Source organism: Pantherophis guttatus, chromosome 2, assembly GCF_059756535.1.
Source record: "Pantherophis guttatus breed Tessera chromosome 2, ASM5975653v1, whole genome shotgun sequence".
NCBI lineage: Eukaryota > Metazoa > Chordata > Lepidosauria > Squamata > Colubridae > Pantherophis > Pantherophis guttatus.
Window position 1 is genome coordinate 210,281,569 of NC_142064.1, and position 22,243 is coordinate 210,303,811.

The window sequence follows — 22,243 nt, forward strand, 5'->3', positions numbered from 1 at the left end:
GAAATGACGAACATCTGGTTATTATCACCATGGTGAGAAGAACTTCCACCCAACACTCTCTTCGATGAAATTTCTGCCTTAGAAGAAATTTATGTTCATCTGCAGGGCGATTCATCCCTTGATAAGTGGACGTACTTTTTCAAGAAAGAGCCAGCTCCGAGTTTACTGAAACTGTTCCAGTATTGTGCATCAATTCCGGTATCAAATGCAAACGTTGAACGAATTTTCAGCGTCATGGGAAATTTGTGGACTGACGAACGTAACCGACTGCTTGTATCAGTTCGAAGTGAACTTTGTATATTTTTTAATATTTCTCAACATTGTACTGAAATTAAAGAATTATTCCTTAAACACAAAGAATTGATCAAAGCTGCGCAGTCAAATAAAAAATACACACGACAGCAAAGTAAAATGTAATTTAATATTTTACATATTATTATAATATATTTGATGTTTTGAATTTTAAGTAAAGTTTTGAAGTGATTATTTTAATACATGTTAAAATGTTTGTAAGAAAATATATAATTTAATTGTAATTTTTTTTTATTTTTTTACTACTTAAACAGCCCCCCACCCCCCACCCCGTTTTCCGCTATGTTTTGGAAGCAGGCCTGGCAACCCTAATTTTTAATCAACTTTTATTAGCAAGTAACAGTCTTGGACAATGGTTTTGCTTTACATTTTAAATAATACACTGATTTCCTAGAAAGTTTGTTTATTCTACATTAAATGCATAAATATATATTAGAATGAGTAGTGGTATTGTATTTGGAAAATGAAAAAAGGCCATTTTATTAGATGTCCAGTCAAAAAAGTTGTGACAGTGATGCTCAAACAAATGAGGTGTATTATTTTTCATAAAACTACTGTTTTATGAAATTACATTTTGCTACTTTCGGAACTCTGTGTTAAGAAACAGAAATCATCCATATCTCCATAAAAATAATTGCTTCATGCAGAGTAGGAGAAATATCATGAAATATCATTTTCACATCCTTCTTTATATTTAGAATTTACAAACTAAGCTACTCTTACAAATTCTTTCTTTTTGATCCAGGTGGAGGCAGAATTGATTGATAAGCTAGACAGTTTGGTATCAGACGGAAAAGGAGATGAAAATTACAGGGAACTCTTCAGTCTGCTGTAAGTCTTATGTTTAGTATTATTAAAATTTTACATATCTATATAAAGATATTGGAAGGATGATCTAAACATAAAAAGTATGCTTAGAAATGAATAATGCATCAGAATAAATGGTTTGATAAAAATACAACAAAGGTTTTAATATAAAGCAGCAAATCCACTTTATTTAATAATTAAATAATAATTTAATAAGATTTGTTATTAATTGTATTATATTAATATGAAAGCAATTCATGATTACAATCATCTGAAATAACTGATAAATTTGATCCTTTTATAGCTTTTTGCATCTCTTAATTTGAATGCCTTCTTTTTTCTGAAAGGATGTTTGGATTTCTGTTTTTTTTTTTTCTTTACTTTCTGTTTTGAGTTGCCATTTTACAATTGGAGCTGTCCCTATGTTTTGACAAAATGAATACAGGAGTAGGGAAGAAGTCTTGCCTGATATTCCCCAATAGTTATCTCTTTGGTGTCCCTTTGGAGTGCATATTGAGTTTCTTCAGGGTATCTCTAAATATGAACTTTCAGTCTATGTTTAAAGACAGTTTACTAAATTATTTGTGAAATACATGACTTTCACTAAGATTGCACAGATGTAGTTTCAATGTAGTTTCAATGAAAGTACAAAATGAGGTTAGGCAAACAGCTCTGTATTACTATAAGAGCCCGGTTGTTATTAATTTTTAAAATAAGTATACCATGAATTCTGAAAAGAAACTGGCATTGTTCCAAAATTAACAATGAATTAAAGCAATGAATTAAAGCACGAACTGTTAAAATATTCATTATATTGCTTTGACAACCTAAATTCTTTCCTATTCATCAGAGCTTGTCAAAAGACCATACAAAGGAGTCTGTTTTTCACATGGTTTACAATTTAACTGAGATGTCTTTGCACGATTAAATACTAAAAATTTAAAATTAATATAAAAATATTAAATTTCAACAGTGGTTCAATATTAATGTCATAGATAGCACAAACCTAATGATTAATATATAAAATGTTAATAATTCTCTGAACTAAATTAATTAAATCTGAAGAGTTCACTTCTGAAAGCTCAGATTTTTTTTTTTTTAAAAAATTGTTTTACCAAAGCCGTCCTTATCTGCAGAAAATGTCAGGTCAGGCCACTACATAACCATTATTTCACAATGTAAATACACACAATATATATATAGATATACAACTTACCTTACTGAAAAACAAATTTTATACTAGAAGCAGTAAATCTATATATATAAAAGCGAAATACCACTCATGAATCATCACAAAATCTCCAGAACTATAAAGCCTACAAACTTGAAATTTGCCACGTATGTTCCTCATGGCTTCTAGGTGCTCACTAAGAAAGGATTTTTCGAAATGACCATCAAAGCATTAGTATTTCCTATATTATTATTAACACACTCTAATGCTAAGGAGTTCTACTCCCCCTCCCCAATCTGAAAAGAAATCTGTTCCAAATGCAAAGCACAAGCAGTGGAGAGGCGTTTCAGTTTTACTTTCACAGCAACAAGCAGGGGATAGGATAGGGGAGGCTTCTGTGGGGCAAGCCTGAGGGAGAGAAGGGGATAGGATAGGGGAGGCTTCTGTCAGGCAAGCCTGAGGGAGAGAAGGGGACAGGATAGGGGAGACTTCTGTGAGGCAAGCCTGAGGGAGAGAAGGGGATAGGATAGGAGAGGCCTCTGTGTGGTAAACCTGAGGGAGAGAAGAGGAGAGGCCAATTGTAACTACTCATTAATTTTCAAGCTGTAAGTATCAATTTATCAAAACCGATCACATAGTTTCGTAGCAGAGCACGGGTATTCAGCTAGTTGAACTATATTACCATGCACTGCTTTCAATTGCCGCATTCTTTAAAATATTGAACATTATGAAAAGGAAGATTGTATCTTTTTAGGGAGAAAAGACATATAACTTGTAATTAAAACCTCAAAGAAATAGTGCAAGATCAGAAGATGTGGAGAGACCAGGCCCATAGATATACCAAGAGTTGGACTCGACTGAATGGATAACATCACAATACTAATGCTCACTTTCTAACTTGAGCACCAACAGTATCACTGAGCATGGGGTGGGGAGGGGGAGGGAAATCAGCCTGATGAAAACAATCTCACAGTGTGACCCCTGCTTTTTTCTCAGCAATACGTTATTTCTACAGTAAAGGAAATATGTGTATGTATTCTGCAAATGTATATAAACTACCTACATTCATGAGTAGCAGTAGTGTAAATGCAATCTCTAGACCAGGCACAATATTTTCTTGGTATGGAATAATAATAGTGTATCATCTTAGTTCAATAATTTCCTTGTCTTTGCTTCATGCAACGTGGATCAGAACCCAGCTGTTTGGGCCTTATCCCAGGTAAGATGATTGTTCAGATTTTATATGGAAGTGTTTAGGTATTTTAAGTGTTCTCAAAACTGTTCACAATCAATAATATTTCTGAATAAGTTACTGATTGTTTACTTTCATACAGCCTGCTAGAAAAGATAGAACAAGAAACTTGGAGGGAGACAGGGGTTTCGTTTGTTACATCAGTTACTCGTTTGATGGAGCGCCTCCTTGACTACAGGTAATGCAGTTATTCACAGTTCATGAACCTATGATACATATGCAAGTAATGTTAGTAGTAACTAATGACCAACATTTTTCCCAAGTATTTTTTCATGCTTATAACAGTATATGTACATTCTGAGTATCATGAGTTGTATCCCAGTTTTTAAGGATTTTAATATGTAGTCACTTTTTTGTATTTTCACAATAAATGCCTCTCTAGTATATTACATAAATGCTATAAAAGAAAAAGAAAAAAACCCTAGAGAATTTAGACTCTTAAGGACTTATTTGATGATTTACAGAATCAGGAAGTAAATACAACTGCTAATCTTGCTAAAGCTACATAGTCAAAATTGTCGAAATACCTTTATGGATTAATTCTTCAGAACTGCCTATATTGTTTTTAATTCTGTAATGGAAGAAAGTTTTGAAATTTCAGCATATCAACTGTTTCTGTTTTTCAGAGACTGTATGAAAGGAGATGAAACAGAGAACAAGAAAATTGGCTGCACTGTTAACTTGATGGTGAGAATTACCTTTGTGACACTATAAACATCATTTTGCCACGATCAGAAACTGTTTCTTTCAATTCTTGTAATCTCATACTTGTGTCAGTGAAAGCATTTATCCTCCTTATATTCTGATGGCCTCTTTTTTATTGCTTTTGATTGTTCCAAACATTGGGGGTTTGTCCAGTGACTCTTGCCTTTGTACTGTCTGTTCAAAATATCTAAGTCTTAGCTTCATTAGTATTGTCCTGGATGAAACCCAGAACGTCTAGTAATATATCAGTAAGATGGCAACTGAAAATGAGCCACTAATGTCTGAGGCAGCAGCAGACCTGGAAGGAAGATCAAGCAGAGAAAGTGCCATGCCAAGACAATACCCTGCATTGAGATGCACCATTGACTAGTTGAGTTAGCTGACTTTGAGAAATTCTACCAGTGTCTGGAAAGGGCTGGATTACAAGACAAAACCAAGGGACTGATTACAGCAGCATAAGAACAGGCACTAAACACCAGATCCATAAAAGCAGGGATTTTCCACACTAGACAAGAACCAAAGGCAGACTGAAGAGAGGCCTCAGAGAAAGTCCAACACATAGTGGCAGGGTGCAAGATGCAGGCAGAAGCATACACTAAACCAAGTAGCTGGCATTGTGTACAGGAACTTCTGCAGAGTGTATGGGCTAGACCTCCAAAGTCCAGATGGGAGGTTCCATAGTAGGTTGTGGAGACTAACAGAGCTAAAATCTTGTGGGACTTCCAAATTCAGATGGAAGGCAGGTAATTGACCAGTCAAGTGGATAACATGGTAAAACACAAAGATCAGAAAACAGTGGATGTACAAAGTGAAATGACAGCAGAATCAGGAAGAAGGAATATGAGAAGCTGGAGAAGGGCTTGAACTAGAGAGGATGTGGAAAGTAAAGGCCAAAGTGAGGAACAGTCAAGGCTGTGATTCCTAAGATGAAAGAATGGTTCCAACAGTTCCCAGGAATAATATCAGAGCTCTCTGTCCAGAAGATTCAGTGCTAGGAAAACAGCTAAGATACTGCACAGAATACTCAAACTCCCAGGCTTCTGGTAGAAGACACAAGATTGAGGAAGACATGTGCCGTATTTTTCGGAATATAACATGCACTGGAGTATAAGACGCAGCTTAGTTTTTGGGGAGGAAAATAAGGGGGGGAGGGGAATCTGCCTACAAGGTATTCATCTGGCTAGCGTCCTTAGTCTGGTCAGCATATTAGCTTAGCTTCAGCATATTAGTTTTCTGGTTTTGAGAGTGCACGCGCTTTTTATCCCCTACTTGGGGATAAAAAACAGCTTCTAAAGCACAGCTGAGAGGGAGCAGCAATGAGAAAAGCAGGCAAAGCTCAGAAGATAGCTTCACTCGCTAGTACCTCGTTAGGGATGAAAAAAAGCTTCTAAAGCACAGCTGAGAGTCGGAGGGAGCAGGCAAAGCTCGGAAGATCGCTTCACTTGCTAGCACCTCATTAGGGCTGAAAAAAAGCTTCGAAAAAGCTACATTCGGAGTATAAGACACACCCAAATTTTCAGCCTCTTTTGGGGGGGGGAGTGCGATATATACTCCGAAAAATACAGTATTCCCCATAGAAGTGAGAAGGGATTTTTAAAAAATATAACGATTCAGGAATCAGGCTAGAAACTGGAATGCTGTGAGTTGTAATCCTGCCTTGGGCACAAAGCCAGCTGGATGATCTTAGATCAGCCATTTTCTCTGAGCCCTAGGAAGGAGACAGTGACAACCCACTTTTGAAAAACCTTGTCAAGAAAACTAGATGGACTTATGCAGGCACTCTCCAATGGATTAAATGAAAGAAAGAAAAAAAAGAATCCCCTAAAACCAATATACATTTTTTATTTGTCCTGATTTAAATAAAAATAGAATGGCATCATTTTCAACTTTTAAGTACATTTCTTGAGGAGGACATAAAGACATAATATCAGGCCATTATTTGTTTTGCACTTAAATGTTACCTGTATTAGTAGATCATTGAATCTTCCAAGATCTAATTTGTATTTCAAATAATCCTAATTTGTAAATAAAATATGATGTAATAAACAAAATTAAGATGTAATACAGAAATGTAATACAGTACATTCAATACTAAAAGCTTTCTGTACTGGAAGGATGGTTATAGAAGAGAGTGGGTGTAGTAGAGGATATATGTTTTCAGTTTCTTCATGGTATATTTCATGAAACTGAAATATGATTTAACATTCTAAATAAACTGAATGAAAAAATACGTAAGTCTTGAAAATATTTTGATTGACAGATTTTCAGAGATTATTTTTTGAAATATTTTATTTTTCAGAATTTTTATAAATCTGAAATTAATAAGGAGGAAATGTATATCCGCTATATACACAAATTATGTGACATGCATCTGCAGGCTGAAAATTACACAGGTAAATATGGGAGAAAGTTTTATTTATATATTTACAGTGGTACTTTTTAAAATATGTATCTTTAAATTTTCATAAAACTTTTAACTATATATTTATAATTTAAACATTAATCGGTTGTGTGAGCATGCAGTAAGTAACATATGCATGTTGTTTTCAAGTGGTGACACAATATATTTGGAAGACATTCTGCATTTTTGTAAGCAGGTTGGAACTAATTCTCCACTATTGGTTTACATTACCAATGTCTCTGCATAAATACCTAGATTAGCAATTAGCAATTTGAGGTGCACTTAAGCACTAGCTGGAGAGTTTCAGCTAATTTATTTTAATTGCATGCATTTAGTATATTAGGTGATTGTAGAGCACAACTCGTGCATATAGTATATTAGTTGTTCGTAGAGCATAATTCAAAGCGCACTGACGATGTCTCCTCGAATGGTGATGAAATGTTTGCAACCAAATTGCCAGGCCCGGAGCTCAAACCAACAGCCTAACTACCAACCTGAGCTACTAATATTCAAACACATTTCATATAGTATATTTTTTTACCATGTCCACATTATTTTCATTGATATTATCTAAAGTCCAAATAAGACTAATTAATTGTATGCCTTTAAACAACCTACAATATACATATATATATATGAAAGGCAACCACTCTGTGCTGCAATTTGGGAGACTCAAATAGCTATTTCTGCCTTATAAGGTGTCATCAGTGAGCCACACCCACTTTTCAAGTATCCTAGGGAGGATACTTGAGAAGAGGGTGTGGCTCACTGATGACGCCTTATAAGGCAGAAATAGCTATTTGAGTCTCCCAAATTGCAGCACAGAGTGGTTGCTTTTCAGCAGGATACAAAAAGCCCAGAAACTTGTGAATGAGATTTCACAGAACTAGGGCTGTGGAACAACTTAGTTTACGTAGGTGGAACCTGGCTAGAAAGAATATGCATATATATATGTGTGTGTGTGTGTGTGTTTTCTGATATATATATATATATATATATATATATATATATATTTATATATATTTATATATATTTATATATATAATGTATATATATATATATTATATATATATTTTCTCAGGTTTTCGCGGGTGTTTGTATGTAGGTCTTTGGTTATTCGGTCTTCTCCCACGTAAAATTTTACGTGGGAGAAGACCCGAATAACCAAAGACCTACATTATATATATATTATATATATATAATATATATTTATATATATATATAAAATATCGTGTATCAATTCATTTGTCTTTACTTCAGCATAACATGATTAAATATTCACTTTCCTTTTACTAGCAAAATGCCTTTTTATCTGATTCATTTAGGATTTTCATAATTTTTTAGTTTATCTATTTGCATATTCATATAAGTTGAAATGTTTTGATATTGTTATGCAATGTTCATTGCTTGTTGTTTTGACAGAGGCTGCTTTTACATTACTTTTGTATTGCGAGCTACTACAATGGGAGGACAGGCCTCTTCGGGAATTCCTCCACTATCCATCTCAGACAGAGTGGCAACGTAAAGAAAATCTTTGTCGGAAGATTATTCATTATTTTAATAAAGGCAAGGTCAGCAAATGTTATTAATAATTATTTTCAAATTTTATTAGATATTCTTTTCTAAAGTCAGAACTAAATGTTTTATTGGACTGGAGCAGTGTTTCCCAAACTTTTGATATATGTGTACCCCTTCTATAATTTTCGTAACGCTGAGTACCCCTCATAAAAAACATATGGTACCCCTGGGGGTATGCGTACCACACTTTGGGAAACACTTAGATAACACTGCAATTCTCCGGGGTTTAAGCAGCTCCGCGGCTCAACATCAACTGTTAATGTTCCCGCAGTTTAAAAATGGCTGAACCCGAGCTGCGCAAAGGATGCGCAGAAGTTCCCGCCATAATGAGTTGCGATACGATGTACGATGGCCCCAGTTCCCGTGTAAAAACTGCGATATGCGCCTATTTCTTTCCTTGTTCTGTGGGCGCAGCTAAGCACGGTGCAGTGGATATTCCCACGTGATCCCCACCAAACTCCGGTGCAACGCGTACCCGCACCAAACTCTTCTCGTACCCCTGGGGGTACGCGTACCACACTTTGGGAAACACTGGATTGGAGGATACTCAGATATATTTACTTGTCAGGAGAATCATAAATCCATTGAATTATAGTGTATGGCCATTTAGGCTTTCAAATCTAGTCTCCTGATTGTTACAGGTTTCCAATTTAAGCATTTTGACAATTAATTGCTCAGTTTCTATATAAATATAGAATATATCAATATCCACTAAAGGGAAACCAATCCACTTACTTAGAATTAGTTCTAATTGTCAAAGTGCTCTCACTATTTAGGAAATTTTTTGTAATGTTTAATTAGAATCTGTAACTTAAATCATTATTCCATATTCTCCAGTCTTGGCAAACAAGTCTTGATATTTTTTTACATTTCTTTAATATGCTTAAAGAATGCTATCATTTTTGGCAGCAGCAATATAGTGAGCTGAATGATATTTTTATTTATTTATTAAATTTCTATACTACCTATCTCCCTTATGAGGTGATTCTCGGCAGCTTGTTTATAATCAGCTACAATTCTAATATATTTTTTCCAAGTGACTACTGCTAAGTCCCCATTCAGTGAATGAATATTTGATTTTTATTTTGTAAGTAAATAACTTTATACCATGTTTCCCCGAAAATAAGACCCTGTCTTATATTTTTTGAACCCTGAAATAAGCACTTGACCTTATTTTCGGGGAGGTCTTATTATTTTGGGGTGTGTGGAGCAAGATGGGGCTTCTCTTGCCGTCTTACCTGATTTCCAGCTCTGTGTTTAAATATTTTCAGGAAGGGCTTATTTTCGGGGGGAAGGCTTATTTTAGTGCATGCACTCAAAAGCCCAATTGGGCTTATTATCAGGGGATGTCTTATTTTCAAGGAAACAGGGTATTTGTCTTTCAAATTTCTTCAAACTCAAGCAATGATATACTGGGAAATTTTATCCTATATGATATTTTAAAATCCTTTGTTTGCTATTTTTTATTTTATTTTTTCATCCTTATTTGTTCTGCATTTTCAATGTCTAATAATTTTTTTTTTTTTAAATCTTATTCTCAGCCCATTTTTCTAATTCATCAACATTGATTTGAATTTTATTTCTATCTTCTAATTACCTTACCCAATTTTGTGTTAACTGCAGATTTCATAATTGTTTGATAATTAGTCAATCCAGGTTATTTAAAAATATCAAACTGTATTTATTTTAAATGTATATGATAAATCCTTGTGGTTGTTTTTAGCAATTTTTGTGAATGTTCTGACATCATGTGTACAATCCCAGGCCATTTAAACATACCCTTCCTTGATGTAGTCACTAGAGATTTCCCTCTCTCTCTTCTCTCTCTCCCCCTCCCTCCCTCTTTCTTCCTTCCCCCCCCTCCTCTTTTTCTTTTTCTTTTTTGCCATTTTGGGGAATGAGTAGTCTGTTCTAAAATAAACACATACAACTGCAGCTCATTCTTCCCAGCCCTATAACTGGATGGCATATTTGTGAGCTGTGAAAAAGTGCTTTCTGGATCTGCCCTAATGCATCCTACTCCCTAGTAGCATATTCATTTTTCCTTTTTATTTAGTTTTACTTAAAATATTAATATTACATTCCTTTAGATATGTTAACAGTTTCATAAAATCAATATTCCCTGAGATTGACATTTCTTGGGATAAGTGTTGCAAACTGATGAACAAGTAGCAGCAAGCTTCTGATCGGTATATTGACCTGTATTGCAATCTGAGCTTCTAGGACAGGAGTCCCCAAATTTGGCAGCTTTAAGACTTGTGGACTTCAACTCCCAGAATTCTACAGCTGGAGAATTCTGGGAGTTGAAGTCCACAAGTTTTAAAGCTGCCAAGTTTGAAGACCTCTAAGAGGTCAATATTCACATTCCAAAAGAAAAGGAAAAAGATATGTAGAAGCTAAGAACTTAGCCTTTTTTATAAGCATTCCCACTGAGGCACAGTATTATATACTTTTGCTGGAATAAGAGGAAAAGCACCACTTTCATGGTGGAATGCCTAAAATTCAGGCCGTCTTAGCAGTGGATTAGATAGAGGCAAAATCATGTTCCTTAAAAATGGTTAGTAATAAGTGAACATATGGGTGAGCTTTACAATTACTGGTATTTGTTTTTTGTCCATACATTTATGAGGCACCACAAGACAAATATACTTCTGCAAATGCTGCTTTTAGTAGAACTGTGTTACACAAGATTTTGTGGAAATGGGTCTAATTTTTACCAGAATTTCTCAGCTCTATTACTTTTTTACATTCCAAAAGCTACGCTAATCAGGTTGTACAAATTGTTTCAAAGAACTGTTTCATAATGTGCATCTTTCTTGTGTAATCAGTGAAGCCAAACTATTTTCCAGATCACTCATATATTTTTAAATTTATTTTTATTGATTTGTAAACTAATGACAAAAAACAATACAGTGACAACAAAAGACACATAAAAATTTCTTTATAAAAGTGAAAAACAAAATGCATATTATTTTGGCAGTAAATAGTTACAATTCTATATGTAGTAATCTATGTAATCTAATTAGGTACATTAGATATGTAATTTAATGCAATTATTGAGGGGCCTTTAGAGCTCTGAATTTGGTTGTTTTCTTACAGATGTTTTATTACCCAAATTAGGTAACATCATCAGTGGAGTGCCATTGATGATGTTACCTAGTTTGGGTAATAAAATGTCTTTCAGATGGTCTAGATTAACAGAGTTGGAAGGCACCTTGCAGGTCATCTAGTCTAACCCCCCTGCCCAAGCAGGAGACCTTACATCTGCTTCTACCTAGGATTGAACTCACAACCTCCTTATTGTGAGGCAAGAGCTCCACCTCTAGGCCACAGATCTGCAAGAAAGCAACCAAGCTCAGAGAGCCTCAAGGACCCATCATTTCAACTCTGAGCTACTTAATTCTCCTTTATTAATGCAATTATTATCCAAGTGCATTTTCTAATAACAAGTACAGTTTCTAATATATTTATGTAACCACCATGTTTTAATATACTGTATTTTGTCTAAATTACTTCTGTATTTAATTATATATTTCTATACACAAGCTCACACATAAATGTACATGCACAATTACAATTATTTTTCACCAGCAAAGCACTCATTAATAGTCTATTAAGAATAGTTTATGAAGCAGTCATGCCATCTTGAAAAAAAGTGTAACTGTTTTAACAATGCAACTGTTTTAATGATGGAAAATGCTATTTAAACATTCCCAACTTTCAAAAAAAGCTCTTTTCAAATATTTGTTTTGAACTATTAAATAATTATAGATTTTGCATTTCTGCTAACAGACCCTATATCTGTTTAAAACTGTGTTAGGAAAATAGTGCTCAATTTAAGAAAGCTTCAAGTTACAGTAATTCAGTCAAAGAAACATCTGCTTTTCCCTCCTGAAATAAGAAACATGTGCCATTACAATCCAGGTTTGAATCATTGTGTACACATACACACAATATTCTTTCTTCCCGAGAAGGCAAATAGGGTAATGTTTGAGTAAATATTTATATACAACAAGAAATGGAAACATAGAATTTAGATTCATTTGTGCATTCTTTCCTATATTTTCTTGCAGAATTGTCGTATTGAGCCTACCCTATACTTTAATATCTGCTGTTATTCAGAGTTAGGTATTGTTTTGATAAACATTTTTTAATTTGGGATGGTATTTTTTTGTCCAACTCAACTAATCTTTCTGTTGGCCAGAGCAGAGAAATCCCAGAGTCTATACCTCTGACTGGATAACAAGTAATAAAGGAGCTCATTAAGAATTGTTAAATGTTCACTTATTTTTCTTGTCTCCATTCATTATCATAGGATACATTACTAAGGGTTACTTACTTAACTTTAATTAGATATTTTTTGTGTATAAAATCCTATTTCATCTCAGTTTTTAATCTTTCCTTTAGAGCTGGGAATTTGGAATCCCATTATGCAGAGACCTGGCTACTCAGTATGAAACATTATATGATTATCAAAGTCTCAGCTGGATTCGGGTGAGTGATGTTCATCTTTCCTGCAGGACATATTTTGCCAATTGGAAATGTACAGGCAGTCCTTGGTTAATACCACTTGTTCAGTGATCATTCAAAGTTACAATGGTGCTGAACAAGTGGTGGCTATGACTGGTCCTCAGAGTATCAGCCAACCCTGATTGCAGTCACATGATCATGATCTGAGTGCTTGGCAACCAGCTTGCACTTACAATGGTTGCAGCATCCTACAATCACGTCATTGTGATTTGCAACCTTCCCTGTGGGCTTCCCATAAGCAAAGTCAATGGGGAAGCCAGATGGGAAGGCTGCAAGTTGCTCAGATAAGTCTTACCTACTTACACACCTTACTTCAGTACCTTTGTTCTCACTGATATGCTGTGCCTCAGCAACCACCTGGACATCCCCCCTACTACTGCCCCAAGCCCCATCATATTCATGCTGTACTTCTCTGGATACCCACACATCTTCTTGCTCCCTCTCCCACCTGGCAGCAGCCACTTACTTGCCTGCTGGCTTTCTTGTAAGCCACTTGGGACTTGCAACTTGCAAGACCAATGCCAGCTTCCCCACTGACTTTGGTTATTGGAAACCATAGGAAGTTGGAAGAAGTCGCTTTCTTAATGACTCACAATCCTCACTTCACAACAGCAAGGATTGCTGTTGCTAAATGTGATGTTGCACTTTACATAACTGCGTCACACAATAAAAATTCTGGTTGCCATCATAACTGAAGGATTACCTGTACCATTCTTAGCAAGTAAATAAAACACTTTATAATATACTTTTACTGTGTATATTAGAATGGCTCCATTTACTAAGTTTTAATTAAAAAGAAAAGCAGCCACTAAAATAAAACATTCAAATATTAGTCACTTCTGGACTTTAAACATGGTCTAATCAAGATGTTAGCCCAACTTTTGTACCTCTTTTCCCTTATTTAGTTTATTGAATGTACTGTAGATTATGGCATCCAAAATACCGTGTTTTTCCAAAAATAAGACCCTGTCTTATATTTTTTTGAACCCTGAAATAAGTGCTTGGCCTTAAAGCCTGATTGAGTTTATTATCAGGGAATGTCTTATTTTGGGGGAAACGGGGTAGATTTCCCACATTTTTCTAAATTTGAGATCTCTTTATCATCTCTTTCATTTTTTTCTTTGACAAAAATCTATATTTTACTAAAATGAATATAGAAATCCATGCATTCAGTCTATATATGATATAGTTATTCAAATGGAAATCACAGTGATTTGAATTTAATATTATACAAATGAAAACAATTATATTTTTTAATCCTCAAATCAACACTCTTTAGCCTGCAGACTGCTCTTTTTAAAATTCATTGAAGATAAAGGAATAAAAATAAAAAGAATATTTTCAAATTTGTACATATGTTTATGTATTTCTACATATATTGCAAGTCTATGTGAGGAATCAGTTTTGATTTTTAGTTGAATCTTTGAGAACTTTTCATAACACTTTGTTTAATCAATAGTCAGTATATATGCTTAATACTAAAAGTTGCTCAGACATTCAATCACTTCTGAATCTTCATGACCCGATTAACTCAATTTTGCCAAAATTGTCTATTGTCAACTGTTCATTGAGTTCTTATAATTTTAAGTTTCCATAGAAAGCACAGTGTAAAAATAATTATTGTATTCTATACAAATACTAAAAATAATTATGCATAAAATCTTCCCTATGAAAAATTGATATCTCTGTAAAGTTATCTTGAATATGTGTTTCATAATGGTATGATACTTTAAATTTTCAAAAACCATGTGTTAATGGTTTCAGATACCATAGTGTTACTACATAGGGTCTAGGACAACTCGCCACAATCAACTCACTGCAGCCATCTTACTATGGCCAACTCGTCACAGAATAACTCGTTGCCACCAACTTGCCACGAGATAACTCGCTGCGGAACAATTCCACTCAGGATAACTCAATGTGATAAATGTTATCCACCACTGTTTCTTCAACATTATTTGTGTTTTTGTCAAAATGGCCACGGCGAGTTATCCATGGCAAAATGGCCAAGCAAAATTGGCAGCGGTGAGATGGCCATGATGAGATGACCACAGCGAGTTGGCTGTGGCAAGTTGTCCCATTCAAGAATGCTGTCAGCATTTTTTTCCTAAAAGTACAGCATTTCAGTCCAGTATAATTTTTTTTTCTATCTTTAGAAAATGGAAGCTAACTATTATGACAATATAATGGAACAACAACGGTTGGAACCTGAATTTTTCAGAGTTGGCTTTTATGGAAGAAAATTTCCTTTCTTCCTTCGTGTAAGTACATTTAACATATCCATTACTGTATGAATGCAGTGCTATTTATAATGAAGATGATTTGTGTATTTGAAGGAAATTAAAATTGTTTTAAAATATGGATTTATCTAGAAAATTATACATTTGATTGATTCATCCACAATATTGATGTTGTTTCTGTCAATCAGGTTATTGTCCCTATTTTGCCAATTTTAACATTTAATGTAGTTTTGTAGCTGGAATGTATATGTATTCCTACTGGCTTTTTCATTATTTATAAACATGATTGAGTTTTTTTCATGTAAAATATTATATGTACAATAAATCTTCTGCATTTGAAATTTCAAAAAAGTCATTCTACAGTTTAATAGAGTAAACCAAGTAGTATTAATTCAAATGAGACTTAGATTCACAGAAGAATAGAATCAGTTTGAAAGAACTTTTAGGATATGAATTCTAATTTCCCACTCAGTATAGGAATTCAAGATGAAGAATCCCAGACAAATGAATGTCTAGCTTCTAGTTGAACAGATCCAGTGAAAGCCCACTACCTCTCTGGTTAATTGGTACCTGATCAAATTGCTCTTACAGGTATGAAGTTTTTCCTAATATTAATTGGGAATTAATTCCTAAAATTAATTGCCTTCTTTTAACTTACATTCTTTGCTGTGTCCTGCATTCTGGAAGAAGAAGAAACAGATTTTGAAGTTGTTTGTGATTGTCACCCAGAGTGATATTCAAACATGAAGCTAGCAAGCAGAGTTTCAAGGCTGTAGCTCTTAGATAAATAAGCTTTATTACACTTATTAGAAAAGTTGTAATTCAATAAATTAAATTACACGTCAAGCTGTGGAAATGTGTTGAGAATTTGAGAACATCTCCTTATAACAAATTTATATAAAGGCCAGGCAGCCACAGTATAAGAGAAAATGATGAAACACTGGAGCCAGGTTGGTAAAGGAGTACAACAAGGCTGCACAGGCTGAGCTCTCCTCTTTATTCAATCTATATATTAAGGGAAGCTAGATTGGAAGCATGGTTTTAAAATTGGAGGAAGAAACATAATAATCTGTGCTATGCTGACTATATTACCCTGAAAACTTAAAATGCAAACAATCTCCAAGCCCTATAAAACACAGTGAAAAAGGGACTAAAATTAAATATAAGAAAGACCAAATTAATGGCAACAGATAAAACAACCAGTTAGAATTTTTCTAACAGTTGTGCAGATAAAAACTAATACAAGTTATAAAAAAAAGAAAAAAATACAAAGTGCAGAAAAGAAAAAAGAAGCATATAAAAGAAAGAATATAGAAGAAAGAAAAATACAACTATAACCAAAAAAGAAATATAAAGAAGCAACTTCTCTCTTAGTCATTTTAAAAATCCACATTCAATTCTACTTCAGTCTTATCTGATAGAACATATTAGAATTTGTCTATGATGGCAGACATTTTTAAAATTATGAGTCAATTATTCATATATCCTTCAATACATTCAGTGTTATAAGGTATTTGGCTCCATTCTGTATTAACAAGTCAAATAGATTTTACTTCTCCTTTAATCGTAATCTTTACTTTGTTTTAGCTCCCTCTAGTGTCCAGCCTCAAAATCCCATACTATCATGTTTGATTTTTTAGAATTCAAAACATAGGTCATTTTCCCATAGGGAAGATTTATTCAATTAATTTCAAAAAAACCTATTTAAAGTCCATCTTATATGCGCAATTAATTTTCTCAAAGGGCCACATGACAAATTGGGACTGTTGTGGAGGACCAAACCAATAGGGCTGTGAAAGTAGTAGGCATGCACACAGACAAATATGTAAATTGATTAAAAAAATAGTCTGCTTTGAAATAAAAGCAATGCAATTGTATTACATGCAAGGTGTACACTTAATTACATTTAAGTTGTAATTTCCAGTTGACCTCACATGGATTGGATAGGGACAGGCAAAGGGCTGGATGTGGGTTGGGGCCGTAAAATGCCCAGGTCTGATCTAGACCCTTAGTCCATTTACATCTTTCCTAAAATAATGCTCTAATCACCTTTTTTCCTATCTGTTTGCCCAAATTGTGAAATCTTTCAAGCTCCAATTAAAATTTCTTAAAGATTGAAGGAATCCCAGTGAATGCCATCAAACTTGATGCTCTGATATCTCTTAATATTTTAAAAACAGTAAAAAAGTTGTTCCGAAAGTGATTAGGAAATCAGCCAACCTTTATGTCCACACAGGCTACATTACAGTTGTGGGCAGAGATGGGATCTCTCCGCTCATCACCCAATTGCAAAAATTCTTGCAATTTACTCTTTTAAGAGTGGCTGTCTGGAGTATATGTGGTTAATTCCCCAATCTCTCCTTTCTCCAAAGAGATTTCACTGGCTAGAATCCATCCTATGGCCACTAATTTCAGCCGTAATGCCATCCCCATAGCTTCAGGGATATCTAGATTCCCATCTCCTCACTGAATGGTCTAACAATCAGCTTTAGAATTGACAATGAAGATGGTGAAATGGTCAATAGCTTCTATCTTTTAGCATCAACTATCAACAGTAAAGGAACAAGAAATATGCTGCATACTAGCACTTGGTAGAACAGCCATGAAAATCTAGGAAACGATATTCAAATGCCTTGATGTGTCTATACCTACAAAGATCACAATTATGCAAGCCATTGTATTCCCTTATACATTCCACAAAAGTGAAAGTTGAGCTTTGAAAAAGCAAGATAGGGAGACTATTGACGTTTTTGAATTTTGATGTTGGAAAAGATTGCTGAGAATATTGTGGATAGCCTAGAAAACAAACTGATGGATCATTGAACAAATCAAATGAAATCAAAATACTCATTCAAGATACAAATAACTAGACTCAAATTACTCTACTTCAGACACATTATGTGAAGACTCAAGTCTCTGCTATAGGATCTAATTCTGGGCAAAGCAGAAGAAAAGAGAAGAGGATAATCAGCAGCAAGGTGGATGGAGTCAGTTATAGAGGTGATACATGCACCTTTGGGATACATGAAAGAACAGATTAAGCATCATCTTGGAAAAAAATCTGTATGGTTGCTGGGAGTCAGAAACAGCTTGATGGCACATAATAAATTAAATTAATATATATAGTCACAAGAAGTAAATCTTGACTTGTTTTCTATTGGCTCAGAATGCAGGATACAGAATAATGAATTTAAATTTCAAGAGTTTTTTTGAATATTAGAAAAAATGCTAACTGTAACAGCAGGTAAACTACAGGACTATTTATCTAAGACATTGTGAGTTCACTTTTACTGGAACTCTTCAAGCAGAGTGGACAGACATTTGTCAAGGATGTTTTTGATTCCTGTCTTAAACTGTAGTTTGCATTGGATGGTCTAAGCATTCCCTCCAACTGCATGATTTTATTATTCTATAAAATCTTCAGATGGATTTTACTGAAGGAGGGTTCCAGTTCATTTATGACCTGATAGCCCCAATGACAACCATGGAGGTGTCACAAGTAATAGTGTTCACAACACATGTGGGAAGACACATGCTAGAGACGGTCTTTAATTTAGAGAAGACGAAATGTGATCTGAAAATAAGTAACACTGATACCTTTCCTTTGCCATAGTCAAACCAGTTCCTTGTTAAACTGAGGGTAATGGACACCTGAACTTTGCATGAACAACAGGCCTTTGGTAGTTTCCTTACAATTTGGTGGGCAGTTCTATTTTATGTCCTCTGAATCTCTGGAATTCAGACATTGAAAAGATGCTGGATATGATTGTCCACATTTGGCCACTTCATAATCATAGCCCCTGAGATAAAATGACTAAAAACATATTTAGAGTGACAGTAATGGAAAACCAGATATGAATATGACCAAGCTTTTGTTAAAGCTCATTTTCAAGAAAGGAAGCATCTGGGATTATTATTATTATTATTGAAATTGTAGATTCTCACTACATGTTGGCCAAACTCATGCTACTCCTAGTTCCTTTTGGTGATTAGTGGGTGTGAGTGGTTGAATCCAGGATATCAGCCATTCTTGCTTTGAGGGAAGACTTGAAGACACAGCTTTGAACAAGGAGGTGGTCACCTTCTGAAGAAGCTTTTCCTGAACAAATTTTACTTTGTCTCCAACCTTCTCTTTTTATGAAAGATTGTTGGGAACAATGTGGGAAATCAGCTATGTTGTTGTTAAATAAATAATAAATAAATAAATAATTTTATTTCTATACCCCCCTTCTCCCGAAGGACTCAGGGCGGTGTACAGCCTATTAAAAGCACAAAACAAACATCAATTAAAATTATTTAAAATTATTAAATAATTCGGCTCAATTTAAAACCCCAGAAATTTAAAACACCCAATTTAAAATTATTATGTTGATAGCCCGGCCTGGCGGAACAACAGGGTCTTGAGTGCACAGCGAAATACCCGGAGGTCGGAGATCTTACGCATTTCCGGGGGCAGTTCATTCCACAGGGCTGGGGCTCCCACAGAGAAGGCCCTCCCCCTGGGTGTCGCCAGCTGACATAACTTGGCCGATGGCACCCTGAGGAGACCCTCTCTGTGAGAGCGAACTGGCCGGTGGGAGGCTATTGGTGGCAGAAGTTGGTCTCGAAGGTACCCGGGTCCTATGCCATGGAGTGCTTTAAAGGTGGTGACCAACACCTTGAATCGCATCCGGAAGACCAGTGGGAGCCAGTGCAGCTTGCGCAGGAGGGGTGTCACATGGTCACAATGAGTTGCGCCCATAACCACCCACGCGGCCGCATTCTGGACCAGTTGGAGCCTCCGAGTGCTCTTCAAGGGGAGCCCCATGTAGAGAGCATTACAATAGTCCAGCCAGGAGGTGACAAGGGCGTGAGTGACCGTGCGCAAGGCGTCCCGGTCCAGAAAGGGCTGCAATTGGCGAATCAGGCGAACCTGATAAAAGGCCCCCCTGGCCACGGCCATCATATGTTCTTCTAAAGACAGCTGTGTGTCCAGGAGGACACCAAGATTGCGAGACCTCTCTGTGGGGGGCAAAGATTCACCCCCAATAGTCAGCGATGGCACCTGCTGACTATATCGGGATGCCGGAAGCCACAGCCACTCGGTCTTGGACGGGTTGAGTCTGAGCCTGTTTCTCCCCATCCAGACCCACACGGCCTCCAGGCAGCGAGACCTCACACCAAGGGCATCGTTGGGGTGGTCTGGGGTGGAGATGTACAGCTGAGTGTCATCAGAGTACTGATGGACTCTCACCCCAAAACCACTGGTGATCTCGCCCAGCGGCTTCACATAAATGTTGAACAGAAGGGGCGAGAGGACCGACCCTTGCGGCACACCCCATGCAAGGCGCCTCGAGGTCGACCTCTGCCCCCCTGCCAACACAAACTGCGAACGGTCGGAGAGGAAGGAGGAGAACCACCGCAGAATGGTGCCCCCTATTCCTAACCCCCTCAACTGCTGCAGCATGATACCATGGTCGATGGTATCAAAAGCCGCTGAGAGATCTAATAGGACTAGGACAGAGGAGCAACCCCTATCCCGAGCCCTCCAGAGATCATCCACCAACGCGACCAATGCCGTTTCTGTGCTGTACTCCTGCCTGAAGCCCGACTGGTACGGGTCCAGATAGATAGCTTCATCCAGGTGCCGGGGAAGCTGTCGTGCCACCACGCTCTCAACAACCTTCGCCATAAAACGAAGGTTGGAGACCGGACGGTAGTTGGCTAATTCAGCCGGGTCCAGGGAAGGCTTCTTGAGGAGGGGCCTCACTACCGCCTCTTTCAAGGCGGCAGGAAAGGCACCCTCACTCAGAGATGCACTTATAATTCCCTGGAGCCAGCCTCGTGTAACCTCCCGGGAGGCCAGTACCAACCAGGAGGGACACGGGTCCAATAAACACGTGGCGGCACTAATCTTACCCAGAACCCTGTCCACATCCTCGGGAGCCACAGGATCAAACTCCTCCCAGATAACATTCTCAAGACCTACCCTCGTCTCCTCCCCTGGACTCATCCAATCAGAGTCCAAGCCATCCCGAATCCGAGTGACTTTATCATGCAGGAATTGCACAAAATCCTCAGCATGACCCTGCAAGGGATCTTCCCGCACTCCCCCCTGAAGAAGGGAGTGGGTCACCATGAACAGGGCGACTGGGCGGTTCTCTGCAGTTGCGATAAGAGCGGAAAAATGGTTAGATTTTGCCGCTTTTATCGCCACTAGGTAGGTCTTGATATAAGACCTGTGTCCGGTCGGAATCGGATTGACTAGCCCTCCAAATGCTCTCTAGGCGTCTTTTCCGACGCTTCATCTCTCTCAGTTCCTCAGAGAACCAAGGAGCCAATTGAGATCGGCATCGGGTCAGAGGCCGCAACGGCACGACACGGTCCAAAGCTCTGGCGGCCGCGCTCTCCCATGCGGCCACCAGCTCCTCAATCGAGTCGTGTGCCAGAGTCTCAGGAAACGGCCCAAGCTCCTTTCGGGGTCCATCAGGCACCTGGGAGGAAACCATCTGGTCGGTTCCGTCTCCCTGCGGCAGAGGGAGTTGTTGTTGTTAGTTGTGAAGTTGTGTCCGACACATCGCGACCCCATGGACAACGTTCCTCCAGGCCTTCCTGTCCTCTACCATCCTCTGGAGTCCATTTAAGCTCACGCCGACTGCTTCTGTGACTCCATCCAGCCACCTCCTTCTCTGTCGTCCCTTTCTTCTTTTGCCTTCAATCTTTCCCAGCATTAGGTTCTTCTCCAGTGAGTCCTTTCTTCTCATTAGGTGGCCAAAGTACTTGAGTTTCATCTTCAGGACCTGGCCTTCTAAAGAGTAGCCAGAGTTGATCTCCTCTAGGATTGACCGGTTTGATCGCCTTACAGTCCAAGGGACTCGCAGGAATCTTCTCCAGCACCATAGTTCAAAGGCCTCAATTCTTTGGTACTCAGCCTTTCTTATGGTCCAACTTTCACAGCCATACATTGCAACTGGAAAACCATAGCCTTGACTATACACACTTTTGTTTGCAGGGTGATGTCTCTGCTTTTTAGTATGCTGTCTAGATTTGCCATAGCTTTCCTCCCCAGGAGCAAGTATCTTTTAATTTCTTGGCTGCAGTCCCCATCAGCGGTGATCTTGGAGCCCAGGAAAATAAAATCTGTCACTACCTCCATTTCTTTCCCATCTATTTGCCAGGAATTGAGAGGGCTGGATGCCATGATCTTAGTTTTCTTAATATTGAGTTTCAAGCCAGCCTTTGTACTCTTCTTCACCCGCATCAAGAGG

General features: G+C 37.1%; 1 protein-coding gene across 19 annotated transcripts in view; it reads left to right on the forward strand.

Moving 5' to 3' along the window:
- Positions 1-22,243, forward strand: part of DOCK3 (dedicator of cytokinesis 3) — a 190,595-nt gene that overhangs the window by 132,181 nt on the left and 36,171 nt on the right. For 13 of the 19 annotated variants that reach the window (XM_034440103.3, XM_034440164.3, XM_034440113.3 and 10 more), the window contains 8 exons: positions 1,058-1,143; positions 3,483-3,509; positions 3,625-3,720; positions 4,169-4,229; positions 6,547-6,640; positions 8,071-8,219; positions 12,634-12,720; positions 14,913-15,017. In XM_034440103.3, coding sequence (XP_034295994.1) covers positions 1,058-1,143; positions 3,483-3,509; positions 3,625-3,720; positions 4,169-4,229; positions 6,547-6,640; positions 8,071-8,219; positions 12,634-12,720; positions 14,913-15,017 — 705 coding nt within the window. The remainder of the gene's footprint in view (positions 1-1,057; positions 1,144-3,482; positions 3,510-3,624; positions 3,721-4,168; positions 4,230-6,546; positions 6,641-8,070; positions 8,220-12,633; positions 12,721-14,912; positions 15,018-22,243) is intronic. The other 6 variants (XM_034440121.3, XM_087887706.1, XM_087887703.1 and 3 more) reach the window with 1 other exon arrangement.